This window comes from Argentina anserina, chromosome 7, assembly GCF_933775445.1.
Source record: "Argentina anserina chromosome 7, drPotAnse1.1, whole genome shotgun sequence".
NCBI classification, from domain to species: Eukaryota; Viridiplantae; Streptophyta; class Magnoliopsida; order Rosales; family Rosaceae; genus Argentina; species Argentina anserina.
The window spans coordinates 22,714,610-22,737,788 of NC_065878.1; the positions used below are offsets into that span (position 1 = coordinate 22,714,610).

At 39.4% G+C, this 23,179-nt stretch overlaps 5 protein-coding genes and 1 pseudogene across 6 annotated transcripts in view; 2 read left to right on the forward strand and 4 right to left on the reverse strand.

The window, feature by feature from the left end:
* The first annotated feature begins 217 nt into the window (after positions 1 to 217).
* On the forward strand, positions 218 to 5,971 carry LOC126801652 (uncharacterized). Of its 2 annotated transcripts, none has more exons than XM_050529074.1 (5): positions 218 to 1,283; positions 1,452 to 1,522; positions 1,644 to 1,964; positions 2,085 to 4,213; positions 4,377 to 5,971. In XM_050529074.1, the coding sequence occupies exons 3-5, from the start codon at positions 1,776 to 1,778 to the stop codon at positions 5,608 to 5,610; spliced, it is 3,552 nt and encodes a 1,183-aa protein (XP_050385031.1). In that variant the 5' UTR covers positions 218 to 1,283; positions 1,452 to 1,522; positions 1,644 to 1,775; the 3' UTR covers positions 5,611 to 5,971. The 2 variants fall into 2 exon arrangements, with proteins under 2 accessions (XP_050385031.1, XP_050385030.1); XM_050529073.1 differs by having other exon boundaries at positions 218 to 532.
* A 106-nt stretch (positions 5,972 to 6,077) lies between these two features.
* Positions 6,078 to 9,133, reverse strand: LOC126801677 (ferric reduction oxidase 2-like). The gene is made up of 8 exons (XM_050529098.1): positions 8,948 to 9,133; positions 8,728 to 8,852; positions 8,472 to 8,641; positions 8,134 to 8,368; positions 7,716 to 8,043; positions 7,357 to 7,606; positions 6,554 to 7,263; positions 6,078 to 6,375 (listed from the first exon to the last, which is right to left on the reverse strand). Exons 1-8 carry the CDS (start codon positions 9,102 to 9,104, stop codon positions 6,236 to 6,238), a joined length of 2,115 nt encoding a protein of 704 aa, XP_050385055.1. The 5' UTR covers positions 9,105 to 9,133; the 3' UTR covers positions 6,078 to 6,235.
* Positions 7,448 to 23,179, forward strand: part of LOC126801676 (heavy metal-associated isoprenylated plant protein 39-like) — a 92,526-nt gene continuing 76,794 nt past the window's right edge. The window contains exon 1 of the mRNA XM_050529097.1: positions 7,448 to 7,451. The gene's annotated coding sequence lies outside the window, so the exon portion shown is untranslated. The remainder of the gene's footprint in view (positions 7,452 to 23,179) is intronic.
* LOC126803845 (ferric reduction oxidase 5-like) lies at positions 9,859 to 12,261 on the reverse strand (annotated as a pseudogene).
* LOC126801656 (ferric reduction oxidase 4-like) lies at positions 12,562 to 15,579 on the reverse strand. The gene is made up of 6 exons (XM_050529077.1): positions 15,400 to 15,579; positions 14,754 to 15,298; positions 14,324 to 14,651; positions 13,974 to 14,214; positions 12,905 to 13,599; positions 12,562 to 12,814 (listed from the first exon to the last, which is right to left on the reverse strand). The coding sequence occupies exons 1-6, from the start codon at positions 15,542 to 15,544 to the stop codon at positions 12,675 to 12,677; spliced, it is 2,094 nt and encodes a 697-aa protein (XP_050385034.1). The 5' UTR covers positions 15,545 to 15,579; the 3' UTR covers positions 12,562 to 12,674.
* Positions 20,305 to 23,105, reverse strand: LOC126801660 (uncharacterized). Its single transcript, XM_050529081.1, has 6 exons — positions 22,686 to 23,105; positions 22,368 to 22,594; positions 22,168 to 22,278; positions 21,248 to 21,403; positions 20,863 to 21,104; positions 20,305 to 20,771 (listed from the first exon to the last, which is right to left on the reverse strand). Exons 1-6 carry the CDS (start codon positions 23,045 to 23,047, stop codon positions 20,448 to 20,450), a joined length of 1,422 nt encoding a protein of 473 aa, XP_050385038.1. The 5' UTR covers positions 23,048 to 23,105; the 3' UTR covers positions 20,305 to 20,447.

Sequence of the window (23,179 nt, forward strand, 5' to 3'; positions counted from 1 at the left end):
GGCCAAAAAGTCAAAATTGCCCATCATTCCTGAGAAATTGGTCACCATTTGCTATTGACTTCGATATTCGTGTTATTATGAATTTCGCATCCGTCCTGTTTTGGTATTATTTGGCGGGCCACTCGGTAATAATCTCAAACACAGAGGGTATTATCGGCACAGGAGTCCCCTTAAATACGTGGTGTGAGAGTCTTCTCTATGCTCTGTAATCCACACAGCTAAGAAGAAGAGGTAGGCGAAGAAGAAGAAGAAGAAGAAGAAGAAGGAGAGGTAGACGAAGAAGATTCAAGGGGGAATTAATCAGCGTCTTCGGTTTGTTCTTCCGATCCCGGAAATCTACAGCTCGTATTTAACGATCGGACATCTACATCTTCTGTGATTTTGAAGAAGAAGAAGAGGAGCGATTCAGATTTGAATCGATCGAAGCGATTGTTTACTTGTTTGAGGTTTTTGAAAGTGGCCGGAAATCTTGACCAGGATTCGTCACGTATTGACGGTGGCGGCGATTTGTTGAGTTAATTGAAAGACACAGGTATTTGAAACCCTAAAGCTTTTGATAAATTTGCCTGCGCTTTTTTTGTGGTTTTTCTATATTATCATCGTCGTCGTTGAAGAACAAGCCACTGATGAGGAGGCTTCTTACCGGCTCTCGATCTACAAGGATCGGAGATTCATCGAGCTCTGAAGCAAGTACTGATTTAGATCTTGAAGAAAGGTCAGAGGCGGCGGAAGTTGATATGAAGGAGCTTAGCTTTGATTGGGATTCTAGGTCTAGATTTTACATATTCATGATCGCTATTCCTCTGGAGGCATGTGGATACTAGAATCGTCGATTTTTGAAAAACTCAAATTCCGATTTTGGTTGGATCTATGGATTATCGGTGATCTGCTCTCCGTAGCAGTATCCCCGTGTCCCTGATGTTATATTGTGCGTATCTATCTGGATCGAAGAAGCTTCAGAGCTTATCCAAGACTTTGAATCTGTTTCGGAGCACTGCGAGTTGAATTTGCCTTTGAATCTCTCCACCTAAGCCTCTTTTTTTCCCGAAACATAAGAACACTGCTGCCGCCGAGCTGAGGGCTTGCAGAGTAGTGGGTGGAATTATGTTGAATTAAAAAGCCCCCTTATTTCGGGGCGATATTAGACTCAAAACCCCTTCTTTGAATGAACCGCCTCTGTTGTTTATGTTAGAAGAAGTCTTTGTTGTTTCCATGAACCAAATCGGAATCAGGGGGAGTTTTTGGAGTCCTTGAAAAACTGATTTAACACGATCTGCCTTAAGGTAATGGCCTGCGGAGGCTTATGCTGGCAGTTTGTTATCCGCCTTTGGGCTTGATGGCTGTGTTATTAGATTGTAATTGCTTCTGTTATAAGTTCTCTGCAAAATGATAACCCTGCTTTTCCCCTATGTTATAGCTTCAATGCTGATCGTTCTCTTTGCATCTTTCAGGTGACGTCTACTTTAATGTTTTGTGGAGACTTTGAAGAGAAGTAAAGGATTTTAGCTGGGAACAAATCATTGTAAGTGTTTATTTGTTCAGTTTACTTGTGGACGAATAAAATTGATTGTCATATCTATCCCAGTAATATGAACAGAAGTGTGTGAATGCATTTAGAGTAATTGTTTTCCTCTGATTTGTAGACTCATTTTAGTGCTTGCACTGGGGGTGTACCCATCAATCTGGCGCGGAGTAGGAAGCAAGCAAGAATTGCACCTTGCAAAACTGCTGGTGGCCAGCAAACAGTGGATGGGATTAGATCTGCTTCTCAAAGCATGATGAATACAGTACGTGTAGAACTTACAAATTCTATCAGTCCGAATTTGAGTTGGAAGGTCTCTAAGGGTTACAGAAGTGCACCAAGGCGAAGGAAACCGGTTGATAAATGTCTAAAATTGGGTGTGGAACCGGCAATTAAGAGCACTAAAATTTCTTCTGAAACAACTGTTTCTGAATCAGAGAAGGTGAGTACATTGTTCATTGTTTACTTGTCCTTGCTAATCATAAAGTATTTCTATGATGGTATGCATAAGGCATGCCTAACTTCATCCATGGTACTGATAGAATTGTATTTTTTTATCCAGCTTGGTGTGGCTGTACTTGGAAGACGGTTCAGTGACAAAATTGAGCATGTGCCGATTAAGAAAAGAAGACTTATGGTCCGCTCTCCTTCACCACCTCCTCACTTATCTTCTCAATTACCTGGAGACAATCAACCAGGTCTGGATCATCGACGTGCTTCATATCAGAAATCATGTTCTAAATCAAATGCCAAAAAGGATGTAACCAAGAGTGATACTTCTTCAGTGACTAGTTTAACTCATAGCGCTGTTACTCTTAATGAGAGTTTAACTGAGCCAGCAAATGAAAAGCCTGGTTATGGGGAGGACTTCTCTGGTATTGAGATATTGGCTGCTGCTGCCTGCAACAATAGCATACATGATGATGTAGGTGAAGAGTTATCACGGGAGGGTACAAATTCCTCAACCTCTGCAAGGCCCTTGGAGAAAATTGTTGTGTCGTTTTCCTCAACGATAACTGATTCAGAGATATCAGAAGGAAGAGATGCATCAGCGGAAGCAATACATTATTCCCCTAAAGATGCAGTACATGAAGACAAATTAGGGAATTCTTCTCTTGAGGATAGTATGGTTAAAACTAATACTGGTGATGGAGATGACCCAGCAGTAGCGTCTTCAAAGGATGTTAGGTTTCACTGGGATCTTAATGTTTGTATGGATGCTTGGGGAGAGCCTTGTGATCCTGTAATGGTTGATCCTCAAGCCAATACTTTAGACAACATCTCTATTGATAGACAGACAGAAAAGCAGCCAGTTTCACATGATGTTGATGTGCATGGATCCATAGCAGCTAAGAATCAGAAAATGTTGCCTGTGTTTGAAGACATGGAACAGGGATTGAAAGCATCCCCTGACTTAGAAATAAGTTATCGTAAATGTGGTGTGGCTGATAATGCTTTAGGATCTTCAAAAGATGCAGGTGTGGTTACAAACAATTCCGATCTGGTTGTCAGCATGGATGGATGTGGTGATATTACCTGTGTTCCCTCTGATAATGTTGTAGGCACAAGTCCCCTGCCTTTGGAAAAGAATGGGACACAATCTACTAGATTTGGTGAACAATTGGGTGAAAATGTCCATTCAGGAAACATGCAGGTCGAAACCCCTGCTATAACATGTGTGCCTAATGTGGAGGGGGTTTCTTGTGAGATGGGCAGCACTGTTGTGGATGATGATGGTAAGGGCTCTGGTGCAACATCCAGCTCCCATGATGATCCAAAATCTCCTGAAGACATGACACCTGTTGAGAGTTGTCACTTACAGAAGAGTTTTCCAGAGGACAAGCCTGTAGGCAAAACAGAAGATCTTATCAAGCCTGCATCATATGCATCTGCTGGTGAAGGCCCCTCTTTGGTAAATTTAATCGCAAAGGATCAGGTTGAAGCTGCATCTCAGACTTTTACTGTTAATTCTCAACAAAATGCTGGGTTTCTAGAAGGAACAGCTAAATCTTCCAGGGGTGCCGCCAAGGCTACAGCAGCTGAGGCCTGTCCCTCCCATGAGCAATGCCACTATGGTAATGGTACTAGAGGAAGTAGAGTCACTACAGTAGATTCTTATGGTGTCAACTCTAACTTAAACGATAAGGATCACATGGTTGCCAACAAACCACCTTTGGAACAGGAGGTGGGCTATGATTCTCAGTATGAAGATGGGGAGTTGAGGGAGTCAGATGTACCTTATTGGGAGGAGAATGAATTTGACGAAGTTGAACATGTTGATTATGGTTCTGATACATGTGACACTGATGCTGCTGATGGCTCTGTATCTGGAAAAGTGGAAGGCAGTGAATTTTGCGGGATAGAATCTAGGAACAGTAACATGAATGTACAGGTCGTGCGAGGATTGAGCTTAGGTTCTGATAATATTTGTGGAAAAGTTGAGCATTCTGTGACTGGAAATGCTTTGGGACAATCTTCAGTGGGTTCAAAGACGCGAACATCTGGTTCTGAACAATTGCCTGGTGATTCAGAAGCTTCTTCAAACAGAACTGCAGAAGCAACTGAGGGCTGCACAATAAGGAAACATACTGGTGATAGCTTTTATGATCTTGATGGGAAAGATCCTGCTAAAGTGGATGGACCATTGACATCTGATACCTTGAATAGGATGGGAACTTCATGCCGGAGGAGGTAAACTTTTTATTTGCTCTCTTATCTCTTTGTTTTGTCTTCATGTGTTTTTCTTTTTTGAATAAGAAAACATTGAACTCCCATTTTTCTTAGTTACTGGTTTCTTAGTTGTCTTTCGATATAGATATCATACTTATCATATCTTTTGTTGCTGTCGCTGTAGGTATGGCAATTTTGATTTCTCCACTCGCTCGGGGGAGGTCGCTTCTGATTATTCCCTAGGAAAGGAAAGATCCGATTCACGTATGCTTGGTAAGAGTTTGGGAGGTGTTCGTTTGGTCAATCCTTCTAGGAGTTGTTGGGATTCCAAACGCCATGGATCACCACCTTATCGTGGTTCTTTTGGTTCTGATCGCCCTAGACCAAGAAGTGGCATAGAAAGTGATGAATATGCAATGGATCCAGATGATACATTTTCAGATGCGGCAGAGGTCGCAGGAGTTCACAGTCGTGTTCGCAGGCCTGCTATGAGTTATAATTCAAATCGTTCTTATCAGCCCACATTCAGAAGAAGATCCCCAGATACACACAGGGGAATGATACCTATGAGAGATATAAGTCCTGATAGGAGGAGGTTACGAAGATATCCACTAGGGGCTGGTAGAGGCATTCGGGATTACCACAGGCCTATCCCTGAAGAGCTGAACGACAGTTCTTTTAATGGGCCGCGTCGTATTACCAGGAGAGAACCAAGTGCATCTCCCCCTGGCAGAGGACCTTATTATGGTAGACCTAGGTTCCAGTCTAGAGGCAGAAGTCGCTCTCCTCTTGCGTGGGAACGGAATGAAGTTTCTAGACATTGTGGTAGCAGGTCACCTGATTATAGATTTGATGGTAAATTGGAGAGGGGGAGAGCGCCCTTTCAGAAGAACAGTTTCGGACCAAAGTATGAACCAAGGTTCATTTCCCCACCAAAACGCCGGTTTTCCCCACAACACCATGCAAGATGGTTTGATGATCATAATGGTGCTGGAGATCATAATTTCAGAGGTAGGAGAGGAGGTGGAAGAAGATTCCAACCAGGCCCAAGGTTTGATTCAGTGTGTTCTAGGAGAGTGGATTCAGACGATTATTTTGAACCCAATGTTCGTCCAAGATTCTCAGAGTTGAACAGTGGTGGTAGGGAATGTAGATTCGAGGGCAGTGACGAAGATAGAAGGAAGCCTGAAAGAAGATTTGAAATCATTCAGCGGGTGAGGCGTTATGATACTGATGGTGTTGTGCGTCAGTTCCGGTATGATGGAGAAGATCGGTTTGCATCACGCAATGCACAGGACTGTAACACACAGAACTTGGATAACTGTGATAATAATAGGGGTGCTGATCGACGACCCCGGGATGTTTACCTAGGAGAGCCGCAGCAGCAGCAACAGATAGAGAAGAGAAGGGGTAATTAAGCAATAATGACAGTATTTTTTAACTCCAGCTTTCAACTCATTCAAACGGCGAGATGCACAAAATGAGAGGAAAATCTTCATCATCTTTGTGTCCGCTTGGCTAAACGTTTCTGTTTATGCTCGGATTTCTTTTCCAAGATAGATAGGAGTTCCTTTTTTTCTTCTGCCCTTTTCTTATTTCCATATTCACTGTTCCCGGCGGCTCGTCACTGCTTGTGGAAGCAGCTGCTCTTACCATATTGGCGTAGGCAAAATTTTTTTTAGGTAGGGTCCGATGTTGCTTTGTTATCATCTTTGCATTTGTTTTCACTCAGGTTCTTTAATATGATTAGTGAAAGAATATGCCAAGTTTTAGTTTGAAGGCTTTTCTCGATTCCATCTTTTGGTCTATTTCTCTGTAGCTTTGGTTATCTTACATTCCATTATAGTTACTGGTTTCTGGACTCCACTCGAATAATTAGCGTGAACTCAGTGGTATGAAATGAATCAAAGAGTTTTGAAAGAACGGACTGTAAATTTATACATCTGCTTTTCACTTGAAAATGCAGTTACCAACTCTCTATGCTACTGGTAACCAATCTCGTCGGTAATCCTCGAAGCAAATTCTAGGACCTTGCAGCTTTTTCTACCAGCTGAAACTCATGGAATGGTAATGTAGGTTATGAACTGACGGGGATGAACATATTGCAGCCACTTCTTGCCTCATCTTCCTTGGTCCGCTAACAAAAACCCCGATGCTTGATCCTTCGCAGTTCAATAATATCCCTGCAAGGAATGATAACAGTCAGGTGTTGGAATTAATTTCATTTTAGACGAGAAGTAAGTGTGTAAGAAATTAAGAATGCTTCCGAGTAAAGGGCCTACGAACAGCATGACTCGAATTACAGCATTGAAACAATCAAGTTTTCTGGTAATTCTGTCGAAAGTGTGTAAATAAACTTACTATGAAGATCTGGCCGTGTGCCATAGTGCACGTTTGTAGTTTGGACAAAGGACTGGTGGGGAAGGCTTTCGAGTTCTCTGTCAGCATTGTAAATTCCAGCACTTGGTGAAGTAGCAATCTGTGGCTGTGTGTCTATGTCTTGAATCCGTCCCATCTCCTTTGTGTTTTGTTTCTTGTTCCATAGGAAAACTGCAGTGGCAGTTGTGGCTATGGAAACGCATAGCAATAACATGTTTAAGGCAGATCTATAAGAGGCAGAGTATATCAGATCAGAGTTGTGGTCGATGGGGTATATGTAATATTGTGTGAGGATTCCCATTAGCATGAGGAAAATGATGAAAGACACGGATATGATCACTCCAAGCCAAAGCCAGCTGTTTTGGCCTAATACTGCTGAAACTGCTGAATCCAGTGGGTCTGGTTTGAACCACATTGTTTGCAGAGGCTTCTTGTTATGTGCTGCGGGTTGGTTCTCTCTTGTCACGTAAGCTTCAATCTGCAATTTTAAGCAAGAAATGTCCAAGTTTGTGCCTGAAGCTGGAAGGATGAGATCTAACAAGGTGAGATCAAGTGATTTTTTGAAGGCAGTTATGAGTAGAATTTGTGGAGTCTTCTTTTCTGAGCCACTGGCTTGATATAGGAGTTCTCGGATTATGGATATCATTGGAGTAATGCCGCTTCCTCCACTCACCATCACTATTGTATCGTGCCTGAAACCAATATCATTTTCGTATCAGTTGAAGTTTGTGTATGAAATATTGGAAATAGCTGGTAATAGCTAGCTTTGCAGTGTAAGCAAGCACCTTAGAAGGTTGTTTGAGGCAGGTCCATAAGGTCCTTCAACTGAGACCCCAAGGCGGTCTATTGGACAAGTGCTTGATGATGCAAACTTCTGGTACAAACTTCGAGTCCAGCTTCCTTTGCTTTTAATGACTACACTTAGGGTATCAGGATCCATATTGCTGCTTGAAGTAATAGTGAAAGGGTGCCATTGTATCTTGAAAATGGCAGGCACATTCAGAAACATCATGCTTGTTGGAGAATAGCCAAGTCCTGTGACCAGTTTCAACCAAAAGAATAAGAGCTTTTAGAGTTAACCATGGTATTGGGAATTTGGGACTGATTGGGTGGATATAGTAGTTGACTGTTTGTTCCTTCTCACCTGGGATCTTGGAGAAGCTCAACTCAACAGCCTCACAAGGCAGGACCCGGGCTGAAATGAGGCGTATTCTTTGTTGGGATTGCAAGAAACGCAGGAGGCGATCAATGATGAAGAGGTAGAAGGCTGGAAGCATTATGCAAGAGTAGGAGAAGCCCACATGGAACACGAAGAAGACAACAAAGACAATGTAGAGGTGATGAGTGTAGAAAAAGAGCTCGAAGATCTTGCGTCTTATACGAGGGAAGCTTGTAGCCCACATGGCTAATCCAGCCAGCAATGCCACTTCTCCAGCCACATTTGATATTCCAATCTTCTCCCATTTGAGCACCTACAGTGGCAGCACAAGATTGATTTTGAAGTTTAGAAATTAACAAAGATAAATTATTTTCCAAGTTGAAATGACTCGGTTCTAATTTACCTGTGAAATTTGACTTGTGCAGGCCCAATATATGAGGTAACATAAACCGTGAGCTGTGAAGATAGTCATGACAAGATGGCCGAGCCAGATATGGTACTTGATACTTGCTTCTGAAGTAAGACCAACGAGCTGCAGAATTGAAGAACCTCGTGCCACCGGGAAGAAGAGAAAGGCTAGACAGATGTTCCCAACTAGGCCTAGCATTACTGCTGTACTTTCTAACTTTGCTTGCCACCTGCAAATGAAATTCATATCAATGAATAATACGATTTGGTCAAAATAAAGAGTTAACTTCATGCACTATGGATGATTTAAAGATCCATTTCTTATTTTCTTACACATGCTCTCGCTTTGCAGCAGCTTGTAGGGTGATGGTTGCAAACATCCCATGCAAGTAAGAAGAGATGGACCAGACTAGTAGAGCAATGAACATTGCCAGAAAGGAGAGCTCAATCCATGAAACAATCCCAAGAGGGCCTTTCACCAGCACTGGTCGTTTCCATGATGACTTCTTCATCCCACTAAAACCAAAGCACAAGAATGTTTCACACAGCTGATCATCGTAAGTTTTTCTTCGAAAAACCTCAATAATACAAAAACAAGAGAAAGAAGGTACCTTTGGTTGTTATTATCTGCAGTTTTATTTCTTAAATGAAGCAATAAACACCCCAAAGTGGCAGTAAATAGGACCGGAAATGTGTAAACAAGTATGCCTGCACCTGCATAGACATAAACAGAAGATGCCAACACAAATTTTTAAGTCGGTTTTCGGATGAATTTGGAGAAGTAATGGTTTTTACGATTGAAATGTCACCTTGCTGCCCAAAATATGTGGAGTCTGTTTTTGCATGAATGTCTGGCAGCCAGTGCAGATAGTAAGTATTTGTAGGCATCATGATCCAAATCATAGTGTAACCCACAAAGACTACCATCAAAAGCAACATCATCATTGATCCAATAGTGGTCTTCATTTCATAACTTGAAACTGTACCTGAATCCATTTCTCTGTTTTATGTTCTATGAGTGATACTCCTGAGATATAGGAATACTTTGTCTTCATTTATATAGGTTGCATGCTGCTCAAGTCTGACATTTACCTTTTGCTTCTGAAAACCGGAATATACCTGAACCTATGGGAAGGTAAATAATCAAGGGGAAAAAATCACAAGTCTGGTCAAAAGCTTGTGTGAATTCGTTCTTAAAGTATCATTCTGAAGCCAAACTAACGCACCAGTTAGAGGTCAACTATACTTGGCCAGCTGGCGTCATTGTTACTTCCAATGCAATTGTCAATTCCAAATTCTCATTTTATACGCAACAATGCAGTGTTGCTAATTTACTGCATACATGTTTGGCCTTTAGCTATGTCTTTGGCTTTAAGAATCAAATCTCTAGCTTTATGCAATATTAGATGACTTGGATCTTCATATTAATTTTCGTGGGTGGAATGAGTGATTAGGAAGGTGGAAGCATATGTGCAACAACTAGTTTTGCCTTTATACCATAACTTAACCTTAGATAAAACATAACCTTTAACTTGGTATATGTTTATTCTTCAAATCACTAAGATGATGTCATGTGACATGAAGCACCAATAGAATAGGTGCCCCTACAATATTTTCATGTTATATAATTCATTGAGTTACAGACTAAGTTTTCTTTTGGGTATTTCTATACTATTCGGTATCAACTAGTAAATCTACTGGCCAGTGAAACTAGCATGCATCACCAGTTGAAGCTAATGGCCTCAAAGTGCAGATTCTGTGCCAAACTGGATGAACAAACTGTGGCAACTTCATGTCTCATCTTCTTTGAGCCACAAACCAACACTCCAATATCAGATCCTTTGGCCTCCAACAGAATTTCTGTAATAATCCACAAAATTTATGATCATATATACTCACTTCTCCAAGGGGTAGTTAATTAGCTAGTTATAATAAGTTTAAGACTTTAAGTATTTACTCTTCAGGTCAGGCCTGGTTCCATAATGCACTTGGGTACGTAACTTGAGCAATCAGGGACTCATGATTATGAGGAGAACTCTCAAGTTCAATATCAGTTGTCGGTGATAATTTCGCATTCTGACTTTACTTCCCTTCTTCATTGGCATTTTGTTTCTTGCACCAAAGGAAGACTGCACTGGAGACTATGAAAATGGAGACACAGACCAAAAACATGTACCACAGGCAAATGAAGGAAACACGGTAGTGTTCACCAGTGTTGCGGCCAATTGGGTATATATAGAAACGAGTGACAACGCCCAAAACAAAGAGAAATAAGAGAAATGAGGATGAGATTATAGCACCAAGCCATAGCCAAGTGTTTCGTCCAAGAACCAAAGAAGTGGGCGAGTCCAATGGCGCTGGCTTAAACTAGATCACTGGATTATAGAAATCATTGGAGTAATTCCACTAGATCAGGTAAAGAGAAAATTATCTCAGGCCACATCTCATTTAAATTTGTGACCTTTAAATTGAACAGTGCAAAATGCAACTATATATCTAGCTCAACAACAAATCAACCCGGCCAATATTATAATTACCTTGGCTCTTGGAGAAGTTGAGTTCAATGGTCTCACAAGATAAGGTACCGATCAATGATGAAGAGAAAGATTCCGGGAAGGACTGTACAGAAGAAGGAAACACCGTCATGCAGTATGTAGAAGACGATGTAGAGAACGTAGAGCTGGTGGGTGTAGAAAAACAGTTCAAACATTTTTCGTCTAACGCGAGGAATGCTTGTTGCCCACATTGCAAGTGCAAACACTATTGCAATCGCCCTTGCTACGTTGGATACCCGAGTTGAGCTCCATAACCTCCATTCTAGCATCTGCATCATTGTAGTCATTGTTTCAGTTTGTTCTTATAAGTATATTAGTTTAATCTCCATCGATATTGATAAGCAAGATATCAATATTGTAGCAGCAGTACTAGTAATTCGGTTGTCGTCATTTTGTTCTATAATTGAAGATACCGATGAAAAGGAAATTTGTAAATTGTAAGCATTGTCAATCATCATTTCTTAGATAATAAATCGTGTTTATGATCATTAACAGTAAAATGATAACGTATGCTGGATAATTTGGAATCACAGTGCATGAGTACGTTACACAATATTCGATTTGACCGTGACAATAATGTAAATTATGAAACTTGCACTTCAATCATTGACGACAATTATTAGTTGAGATGTCTCGGAATTCGGAACAAGAAATATCAAATCAGTCGACATTACGCGCGGCTAACCTAGTTCACACTGCATATTGTGTATTTCTCCAGTTGATCGATGGGTTATAAACGAATCGAAGATAGCTAGGTACGTAACAAGATCGATGGGGATCAAATTAAGTTCAACCACTCAGTTAAAGAACCCAAGGGACCTTCAGTGATATCATTCTTCCATATACTAGCAAACAATAAGGAAAAGAACGACAAAGGCGTGAATAATGATGCTACCTGCAAAGCCAGACATTTCAATTCTAAGTTTCTAACCACACAAGAAAGATTCTCTATCTCAAAAATACAAACAATCATTATGTTTGGTTAATCAAAATTACAGAATTATTGTTAACGTACATACCTTAGCCATTTGACGAGTGATGGCCCAGAAGACGACGTAGCCTAGGGAATATTGAGCAGCAAATACAACCATGGAGAGATGGCCAAACCAAATATGGTGCTTGATACTCGACTCCGACGTTAGCCCAAATAGAGCCAAAATCGAAGAGCCTCGAGTTACCGGGAAGAAGAGAAATGACAGACATATGTTGCCGGTTAAACCAAGTCTGTACGAGACGGTACAAAGCTTTGCTTGCCATATGTAGACGTATACAGAAGAAATGAATAATAATTATGGAGACTAAGTCATAATAATTCTGTAGACGTATACATATCAGATCAGTTGATTTAAATGTGATAACAACAAATGAAGTATCTGATTGTTACTTACTGTATATATACACGCTTACTCTTTCAGGCCTGGAATTGGTTTCATATGCAAATTATGGAGGTGTGTGAAGCCGAAAAACTAACATTTGAGGTTCATTGCCATGTTGAATTACAGCTTTGTCACCAAGCTAAGTTGCATCCGTAAGGACCGTAACTGATGCATATTTGTGGATTTGACCATTTGTCACCCTGAATGATAAGTCTCTTATGCTTTAGTGATTTACTTAGTGGCCAAATCCAACAATCATGATAGCAAAAGGGACATTGTTTGCTCCCCGTTGTATTCGTTCATTGTGTTTCATAGTTGATCATTACACTTGGTGACGTATAAGATAAGATCGTCACTGTTAATTCATAGATTATGTTCGAAGGGCATTATCCATCTTACGTTACACAGTTTCCACCATATGTATAGGTTCCAATATCTATTGACTTGCATTCAGAAAGGAGAAACACTACAGATGATTTACATTTAACAAGATTTTGAAGCAGAAGGGATGCCGCTACAGTTTGTTTAGACACATGCACAGACTGAGATTATGAGCTTGGTTATAACTTGAATGCAATATGCCATATGCATAACACATGTATTTATCACCAGTTAAAGCTGATAGACTCGAAGTGCAGATTTTGTGCCAAACTGGATGAACAAAGTTTAGCCACCTCATGTCTCATTGATTTCGGACCACAAGCCAACACTCCAATATCAGATCCTTTAATTTCCGACAGAAGTTCTGCAAAAAAGTGCAACAAATTTAATAATCCACGTCTCCTTAGTAGGCATGATGATCATATTCTTATAACTCGGTTAACTTTTAACTTACTCTTGAGATCAGGCCTTGCTCCATAATGCACCTGGGTAGCTTGAGCAATCAGGGACTCCTGATGAAGGGGGAAGCTTTCGAGTTCTCTATCATCAGTTGTTTCTGTGGCTACTTCTACATTCTGGATTTGATTTCTTTCCATGGCAATTTGCTTCTTGCACCAAATGAAAACTAGACTAGAGACTACGAAAATGGAGGCACATAGCAAAAACATATACCAAAGGCAAGGGAAGGAGTAATGGTAACTAGTTCCGGTGTTGTGATCAATCGGGTATATATAGAAACGAGTGACAACGCCCAGAACAAAGAGAAATAAGACGAATGAGGACGCGATAATTGCACCAAGCCATAGCCAAGTATTGGGACCTAAAACACCAGAAATTGGTATATCCAATGGGTTTGGCTTAAACCATAAAGTTTGGGATGGGTTTAGGGAAGATGGTGGCTGCTGTTGTGTCTCCCTTGTAATATAGGCATCTATTTGCAATTGTATCCGGGTAAGGTCATAAGGTGTACCAGAATTTGGAACCAATAGTTGCAGCATTGAGAGATCGGCTGAGCTCTTGAATGCACAGATTAGTCGTACACTTGGAACCTGGCAGTCTGGTTTGGTGCTTTGGAATATGATTTCTCGGATTATGGAAATCATAGGAGTAATTCCACTGCCTCCACTCACCATAACCAAACCCTTGTGCCTGATAGGTGATAAGTAACATTTTATGTTAAATTGGTAGTAGAATGTAAAGTTGAATCGATTAATATATGTATACCAATGTTAATCAAGTGTACTAAGTGCATTCATATCTCTAATATGGGGTCGATATTTCAAAATCTATCACAATCAATTGAATTATGACTTTGAAACGCATGTTTCTATTAATAATGAGTTTATGGTATGGAAGAATTTGAACAAATATATATATGGACGTAATATGTATGTGATCATAATTTCACGTGTTGTTTGAAATTCACCTGTGTTATGAGCTTAATTAGTATTCGACAACGTATATTTTGGCATGAACTATATGCTTAATTAGGAATGATTGTTCTAAATTCTTAGCTCGATTACCTTATAAATTGAGATGAAGTAGGGCCATAAGGTCCTTCAACGGAAATTTGGAAATGCTCCACGGAATTAGAAGCCAGTTGCTTATGAAGTTTCTGAGACCAACTTCCTAGACACTTGATCACAACGCTTAGCTTGTCTGCCTCCATGTTAGAGTTTGAAGTCACTGTAAACGGGTGCCACTGCAATTTTGATATGCTAGGCACATTGATAAACAAGATGCTAGTAGGATTATAATCCAATCCTGATACAAGAAAAAACTAATGTTTAAACACACACAAATTATAATCCAATCCTTTAGAGACTAGAACCTGTGAAATCATCAGTAGTTAGTGGCCTTACTAAAGTATTACCTTTGCTCTTGGTGAAGTTGAGCTCAAGGGTTTCACAAGGTAAAACCCGTGCTGAGGCTAACGCAGCATGTCGAGAAGATTGTAAAAATCTCAAGTATCGATCGATGACGAAGAGGAAGATTCCTGGAAGGATCATAACGAAGTAGGAAGCACCAACATGTAATACGTAGAACACGATATAGAGGGGGTAGAGCTGGTGTGTATAGTAAAATACTTCAAACATTTTTCGTCTAACACGAGGAAGGCTTGTCACCCAAATTGTTATTGCTAATACAATCGCAATATTCCCAGCTAGGTTTGAGACATAAGTCTCGCTCCATTCTAGCATCTGCATCGTCACCCAAAGTCAGTTTATACTGAACGATAGAAGACTTGAAAATCAATAATTAACAAGAACACATGTAGAAGTTAAAACCTACAGTTTACGTACCAGAATCATTTGATGAGTCATGAGCCAGTAGATGATGAACCCTACAGTATGTAGAACAAAGAGAATCATGGAGAGATGGCCAAGCCAAATATGGTACTTAATACTCGACTCTGATGTGAGCCCAAACATGTGTAGAATCGACGAGGTTCGAGTGACTGGAAAGAAGAGAAATGCCCAGCATATGTTCCCAAGGTACGAGACTCTCAACGATACACTTCGAAATTTGGCTTGCCATACTTGATCAATGCTCATCATCGTAGTCTCATCCATTTGCCTATGGAGATGGCCGCGGAAGCTGGTAATCAAGTAGTTAGCTAGAGACCAAACCAAGAGTGCGATAAACATCAGCCCAAACACTAGCTCCATCGCCGTGACGACGCCCAAAGGAGCCGCTACAATCACCGGACGTCTCCAGAAGCCGGCACCAACCGATGACCTAATCGCAGTGGAGTTATTTTGTGGTTTCTTCTGAACTAGATGGAGATAAACGCAGCTCAGCACTGCTACAAACATCACTGGGAACGAGAAGAGCAGCAGATTCGTTCCTGCATGCGAGCAAAATACGTAGCTAAATAATGGATGACGAATGTAATTAGCAAGCTACCAATATGCGGAAGAAAAGAAGAAGGGAAAGCTGAAGTCTTACCTTGCACTCCAAAATAAGTTGAAGTGAGATTGTCTTGAAGCTTGGGAGTCCAGACAAGTTTATAAGTTTTTGTTGGCACCATAATCCAAACAATAAGCCATCCAGCAAAAACCAGAAGCAATATCAACCTAATGATCATGTTCATTGATCTGTTTAATTTAGCTCCAGATCTATATGATTGAGAGCACTGTACATATATATATCATAGTCCTCATTAATTTCCACCTATTTATAAGCTCGATGGGTTAAGCTTTCACTTACATTCTTTGCCCGTTTACTTTTTAGGCATAAACACTGAATTGCCCGAGTCATGACAACATTTTCCATTTTTGTTTAAGTTCAACATTATTGTTTTATATTATTAGTGAAAGTCAAAACTACTCAAAACAAGATAATCAATCCCGTAAGCCGAAATTTCATTTGATGATAAGTTTGAAAATGTTTTGTTATCCATACATTTGAAAGATTAATAATAACATTACGCATTTTCTTATTGTATAGTATTAATGATCTTCTATATAATGTTGATCTGTTTGCTTGTATATTAGATACGACTTGCATGAATTATATTATATTAATATATATGATTTGATACCTACCCCTTCCAAAATTTCTTATACTTCATAGAATTACAGTTGACACCTAAATGTGAGACTCCATCTCGGGGACGTACACTTTCATTTTTAAATTTTGAGCACATGATATCGATATTGTTTTGTGTATGCATAGCTAGTACGTACAGATGATAGGCTCAATTCGGTTTGTAGTACAACATCGGCAAATAGAGTTGACTTGTTTGTGCATTGTAAGTACAGTTGATCATTATACACCAAAAACAAAACTTGTTGACAATCAGAATCTCAGTCCCTCACTCCTGAAGAAAGTACATTTTCCCCCTTTGCAAAAAAAAAAAGGTACATTAGCCTAAATATCCCTTGGGTGCTCAAGTGAGAAGTACAATCGAAAATACTCATCACTTGACGATAGTACAACGTACTAACGGAAATCTATAGTGCTGTACTTGTCAATATTTTCTCTACCATGTTCTTGCGAAAGTAGATAGTTAATTGATAAAAGATTTCTCAATCTAATTTTGAAATTCACAATATTAGAGCATAAAAATAAGAATATTAAAAGAAAGTCGCACTAATATTTTATCGACCAAGTAACGTATTAGACTGTCTTTCTTTGATGCACGCTTAATAGATAAAGTTTATCAATAGAGAGAGTTGTTATAGCATTGAAATTTGCAATTTAGAGATAAATAAAACTGACTGTTGCATAAACCATTTCAGTTAATAACATTGAAATTTGCAGTTTACAACCCCAAGTTTATCTAGATTAGTTTTTTAAAACTAAAATGGTGATGGTCGACTATGATCATCAAGCATCAATCTGTTAATGATTCCGATGCTATCTCAACTATATTCAGGTTGGCGATGAATAATTTACTTCCCACCCATCAGTACATGTATTTTCTACAAGTGTTTAAGAACCATGATTCCAAAACCAATGCCCAGAAAAGTTGCAATGGAAACACCAAGGATGCCTGCAAGAATTCCCGGAACAACCAAAGAATGCCATTTCGCAGTTGCCATTCCACCGGCTGTTGTAGCTAGGCCCTCCAATATTTGCATGTACGTGATGCCAAAAGTATAAGCTTTGAATCAGAATGTGAAATCGCTAGCTTTCTGCTTTCCCAATCCCAGGACCAAAGCAAGATGGACATGCAGTTACTTGAATACAGCAAACACGAAAATACTTAGAGAGTGGTGATCATCACATTTCGTATACCAGCTCGCACTAGTACCCAACACGGCAAAGAACACCATGCCCATGTTAAGCATAACATACTGCACTTAACACAGGCTGCTTTTATGAATCCCTGGTTTTTCAAGCTAAAGCAGAAGTTACTCTGAGCCTATGTGCCAAGAGGTCCAGGCTAGGAGTCAGGGACATAATTAATTATCTCGTCAATCTTATTACACAGCTTCCAGCATATATGGGTTCCAATTTCTATTGACTTGTATTTAGAAAGGAGAATCATTACAGAGAATTTACATTTATTAAGATCTTGAAGCATGCAGACGGAGAGACTGAAGGGTAAAGCACAGTAGCAGTATGCTTATTTATACAGAGTTTTCGCATGGTTATAACCAATGTTTTAAAAAGTGAAAGCGTACTCCAAGGCGTTTTCTTAAGAGCCTTGAGTTTTAAAACTTAAAGCGCTCTTATGTTATAAAAAATTAATAGTTAAATGTGTAAATATATAATTATACACATATAAAAATAACAAATATATATATGATTTTACCAATTTATTGCATTTAGATATAATGAAATTCATAATCCAAACGTTATAGATAGTTTTCATCAACTTAAACATATTATATAAATAAATATAAAAATATACCTAATTTTTTTAAAGCGTATTAAAATGCGTGAAAACGTAGCATAAAGTGTCAAAAACGTAAATTTTTTAAGCCTTGGTGGCCAGACCGAAAAACATAGGTGTTATGTAAGTAGCCTTAAGTTTTTAAAAACATTGGTTATAACTATCATGCAATATCCATGCATCACCAGTTAAAGCTAATAGACTCAAAGTGCAGATTATGTGCCAACCCGGTTGAACATAATTTGGCAACCTCATGTCTCATCTTTTTCGAGCCACAAGCCAACACTCCGATATCAGATCCTTTAGTTTCCAACAGAAGCTCTGCAAAATAGTGCAACAAAGTTAATCATCCATGTTTCCAATACCCAAAAGGGAACTAGGGATTGATGCTAAAATCATTATAACTTCGTTAATCCTTAACTTACTCTTGAGATCAGGCCTTGTTCCATAATGCACTTGTGTGGCTTGAGTAATAAGGGACTCCTGATGGAGAGGAAAGCTCTCAAGTTCTCTTTCATCATTTGTTTCTGTGGGCACTTCTACAATATTCTGAATTTGATTCCTTTCCATGGCATTTTTCTTCTTGCACCAAATGAAAACCCCACTAGCGACTATGAAAATGGAGGCACAGACCAAAAACATGTACCAAAGGCAAGTGAAGGAGAAATGGTAACTCTTTCCGGTGTTGTGGTCAATCGGGTATATGTATAAACGAGTGACAATGCCCAGAACAAAGATAAATAAGAGGAATGAGGACGAGATAATTGCAGCAAGCCATAGCCAACCTTTGGGACCTAGAACACCAGAAATTGGTAAATCCAATTGGTTTGGCTTAAACCATAGGGTTTGGGATGGCTTTAAGGAAGATGGAGGCTGCTGCTCCGTCTCCCTTGTAATATAGGCATCTATTTGCCATTGTATCTGGGTGAGGTCACAAGGCGTGCCAGAAATCGGAAGCAAAAGTTGTAGCATTGAGAGATCAGCTGAGTTTTTGAATGCACAAACCTAGTCATTCGGCTGCCATACTTGGTACATTGGGAACATAATTTGATACATCTCCCTTCCACAATTTCTTATACTTTTGGCACAATAAATCTGAAATGAAATTAAAAATAGAGGTATTGATTACGACATGAGTAATGACATTATTTACTAATACATGAATGAATTAGAATTAACGTGGGTCTCACCTCTTAATCAGGAATCGATTTCTGACAAACCCCTTAACTTGATACCCAAAGAGGGAGGTGGGTATCCGAATCAAAGTTCGGGTATTAATTTTTCTTACCAAAATTACCCTCATGTAATTTCAGTATCTCATAATTGTCCAACTATATATGTATATATGCGATTGTTAAAACTAAAAAAACAAACAACATAAATATTTCACGGGACTCAAAATTATTGACAATTTTGGTCTAGTAAAAATTAGAGAATATATATATATAGTATATATAGTTTACTATATATATAGTATATATGAGAGATATGTGACATTTAGTTGATATCATGAGATTATGAAAAGTACTAGCAAAAGATATCAAACGGAAAGTAAATAATAATATGAATAAAGTCTTGTGTTTGATTATTATCGAAAGGTACAAGTTCATATGGTATGGTAAGTAGAAGAAATGTGCGACTTCATTCATTTAAGGGTATTTTAGTAATCAGATTGGTTTTGGTTCAAATTCCTTATGGTAAATAAATAACATCAAACGTAATTCATTATGTTTTCGATTTGATTCCATGTTGTAAGTAAACAACTCAATGAAATTGAAAATTCCACGTACAATTACATTCTATTTCTCATTCTTGATGAATTTCATTTCATAGAATTACAGTTAATACCTAAATGTGAGACCTAAAGTTCATACTGTGTACACTTTCATTTCAAAATTTTGAGCACATGACATATTGTTTTGTGTACGAATAGTACATACAGGGTGCTTAATTCGATTGGGTAGTGCATCATTGGCAAATAGAGTTGACTTGTTTGGGCATTGTGAGTACTGAGTACAATCGATGATCATCATATAACACCTCACAAAAAAGGACTTGTTGATAATTAGAATATCACTCCCAGAGAAAAGTACATAAGCCTAATGATCCCTTGTGTACTCAAGTGAGAAGTACAACTGACACACTCATCACCTGATATGCAGTAGTACTGTACAACTAAAGGAATAATTCTAGCTCAAGTTCACAATATTCTCTCTAGCTACCATGTTCGTTGTACCGTTAGATTGTTGTTAAAGGAATTCTAGCTCAATTTTTCAATATAATCTCGAGGTTCACAATAATAAAGCATAAAAGCCGAAAATATTTTTTAAAAAAGTCGCACTAATATTATGTTCGCGTCTGTAACGTATCACATTATCTTTATTTGACGCATGACAAAGTGTTGTAATAGCATTGGAATTCGCAGTCTAGAGATAAATACAACTAATTATTGCACAAACATCATTTCAGTTAATTAACAGCATTGAAATTTGCAGTTTGCATCCCAAAGTTTATCAGGATTAGATTTTTTTTAACTAAAATGATGATGGTCAATTATGATTGTCAAGCATCAATCTGTTAGTGATTCCCAAGCTCAACTATATTCAGGTTGGGGTTGGATAGTTTACTTCCTACCCATCAATACATGTATTTTCTACAAGTGTTTAAGAACCATGATTCCAAAACCGATGCCCAGAAAAGTTGCAAAGGAAACACCAAGGATGCCTGCAAGAATTCCCGGAACAACCAAAGAATGCCATCCTTTCGCAGTTGCCATTCCACCGGCTGTTGTAGGCCCTCCAATATTTGCATTTGATGCTAAAAGTATAAGCTTTAAGTCAAAGTGAAATAGCTTTCCCAATCCCAGGACCAAAGCAAGATGGACAGTTACTTGAACTACAGCAAACAAGAAAATACTAGGAGCAGTGATCATCACATTCCATAGGCTCCCACTAGCACCCAGCACGGCAAAGAACACCTACCCATGTAAAGCATAACAGATTGATATATGTACCAAACTAACTCATACATGGGAAATATTAATGAAAGAAGTTAAGATTTGCAGTTACCTGCATCAAGACACAAGCAATAGTGTCACCAGAAGGTGCAAGGTAGGCGAAGTATGTTGGAAGAAGAGTAGCTAAAATTACAACAAGAGCTGTTATTAATGGCAGGCTGCCTCCTTGAATTCCAAAAAATCTTGTGAGATATGTGGAAGTCTTGCATATCACAAAAGATGTAGCAAGAGCAGTTGCGGTTTCTAGTATTGGTAGTTTCCTTTCACTTTGGGATTCCATATTCATTGAAGCATCTGCCAAGATGTTTTCACGTACAAGCATAAGCAACATTTGCAGACATTAGCTTAGGATGGGAGATCTTTGAGAAAAAAAAAAAACAAAGCAAGAAACATTATGAGATCAAATATAACTGTCAGGAGTGAGAGGTTGATCATACCACTTGTTGATGTTGAGGCCTCAGGAGGTATTTTAGAGGCGAAAGCAAATAATACCATGAAGTACAGAGCACAAATGACATTGTCTGCTGCTACTCCTGCGGCCAAAACTGAAGGAGAGACACCGAGAGCCTCTGAAATCGCAACATAGTTAACAGCTACAGCAATCAACCAGAAAAGCAAAAGAAGGAGGAACAAAAAATTTAGTGATAATGAACTTATATAGTTAGAGACAACTTGAAATCAAAAACTTATTCAGAAAAATGAACTTATTTATCAATAACTTTCACTACTAGGATGGAAAACATGTTCATATGATATAAGTGGCATTGTAGAATGGGGAAGAAAAGCTAGTTCTTTCCTGTATTGAAGTCTCTTTATGAACATGGAAACATTGCTGACATCAGGGTGCTAGCCATAACTTGGAAATGGACACAACAACATGGTTTTCAGTTTTCACCCTGATACTTTCACTTTGCTTTTTGTAGATGTTAGCTACTGGTCTCTGAATATTCGGGTATCATAAGTTCACACTCAAGAATACATAATTACCTACCTTACAAGTATTTTGATAAAGTATCTTAGCATGCCTGAGCCTGACTGCATCAACATCTATGACCAGGAAAAAAAATAACTGCATCAACATCACTTCATACCACCTTCACCAAATGGCAACCTTTACACCTAGGCAACACTCAATTGAAAAGTACCAAAACCAAATTCGACCAGCGATTAAAGGTTGTATGTAGATCAAGATCCAAGAACCATGATTTCTGTCCCCTAACAACAATAATAAGAAACTTAAAAGGCATACAGAACATGTCATATTAGATAAACATCACAAACTCAAGGCACATACTCATATGACTTCAATAGACATGACTGACATTCCAAGAATAGAATGGCGAATCGCGAGACTTACATCCACCAATGTAGCTGCCCATCAGAGCAGCAGCAATCTTCCAATTATCTTGACCAAGTGACCGCATAGGCACCATCAGAAATGCCACCAGAGTCCCAACCATTGACGCAACTGTCACACAAAACCGGTCATCAGTCATTACCAGATTCACCACAATATCAAGTTAGAAACAAAAACTACCCCAAAACATCGAACTTTACCTGATCCAAGCAGGAAAGCCAAGAGCAAAGTCCCAGTAGACCGAGCCACACTCCTCAGGTCTGCTCTAAACAACAGCAATGGAATAGCCAATGGCAGAAGAAACTCCAACACAATCGAATAAGCACCCGCTTCGTGAGGAATAATGCCTACATTACTAGCTGCAAGCCCAACCAAAGTGCTAACCAGAGCACCACTTACCATCCCACCAATCTTGGTCTTCTCCGACCTTCAAAACAAAGTTCACATTAAGTCAACCACATAATCTACAACAGTAAAAACTCCAATCGTTTTTGGATGACAAAGAACTTTGATATTACCAGAGGCCGAAAGCGCCGGTGGCGAAGAGGGCAGTCCATAGGCCCCAGTGGTCGTCCGGAGAGATGATAGGATGACTGAGCTGTGACGTGACCCGTGACCGGCGAGGAGAATTTGGCAGGAAGGTAGTTTTGTTCGGTGAATGGGAGGGAAAGGGTCTGGGTCTGGGTCTGGGTCTGGGTCGGAGTTCGGGTTTGGGCCGGGATAGTGAACCCAGAGATTGGAGTGACGGTGATGATGTCGTTATGGCGGGAAGGGAGAGTGTGACAGAAGCCATGTGAGGTTTGAGCTTCGAGGAATCTGAGGTTTCATTGTGACGGCTTTTGTGTGTTCCGTACTTTCCGACTTTCCGGTGACGTGGCATGTGTTCTGATGACGTGGCAGGTTGAGAGTTCGTGAAGTAGTACACGTGTGGATTATGATCCTATTGTCATCTATGTAACTCTAAATCGAGCGCATTCAACACAGATGTGGTTCAACTTAATGTAGGAGAAAA

Bases quoted from the DNA above. Each gene is read 5' to 3' on its own strand.
- LOC126801677 (XM_050529098.1), bottom strand. From the start codon at position 9,104: ATGAAGACCACTATTGGATCAATGATGATGTTGCTTTTGATGGTAGTC. The intron at 8,642-8,727 runs GTATTATTGAGG...GGGATGAAGAAG, and splicing joins ACCTTCTTTCTCTTGTTTTT to TCATCATGGAAACGACCAGT. The intron at 6,376-6,553 runs GTAAGTTTATTT...CATTCCTTGCAG, and splicing joins CACACGGCCAGATCTTCATA to GGATATTATTGAACTGCGAA.
- LOC126801660 (XM_050529081.1), bottom strand. From the start codon at position 23,047: ATGCCACGTCACCGGAAAGTCGGAAAGTACGGAACACACAAAAGCCGT. The intron at 22,279-22,367 runs GTAAAGTTCGAT...TTTGTGTGACAG, and splicing joins GGCTTTCCTGCTTGGATCAG to TTGCGTCAATGGTTGGGACT. The intron at 21,404-22,167 runs GTAAGTCTCGCG...TGATTGCTGTAG, and splicing joins GGGCAGCTACATTGGTGGAT to CTGTTAACTATGTTGCGATT.
- LOC126801652 (XM_050529074.1), top strand. From the start codon at position 1,776: ATGATGAATACAGTACGTGTAGAACTTACAAATTCTATCAGTCCGAAT. The intron at 1,965-2,084 runs GTGAGTACATTG...TTTTTTATCCAG, and splicing joins CTGTTTCTGAATCAGAGAAG to CTTGGTGTGGCTGTACTTGG. The intron at 4,214-4,376 runs GTAAACTTTTTA...CTGTCGCTGTAG, and splicing joins GGAACTTCATGCCGGAGGAG to GTATGGCAATTTTGATTTCT.
- LOC126801656 (XM_050529077.1), bottom strand. From the start codon at position 15,544: ATGAACATGATCATTAGGTTGATATTGCTTCTGGTTTTTGCTGGATGG. The intron at 13,600-13,973 runs GTAATCGAGCTA...ATCACCTATCAG, and splicing joins ACTTCATCTCAATTTATAAG to GCACAAGGGTTTGGTTATGG. The intron at 12,815-12,904 runs GTAAGTTAAAAG...ACTTTTTTGCAG, and splicing joins AGCAAGGCCTGATCTCAAGA to AACTTCTGTCGGAAATTAAA.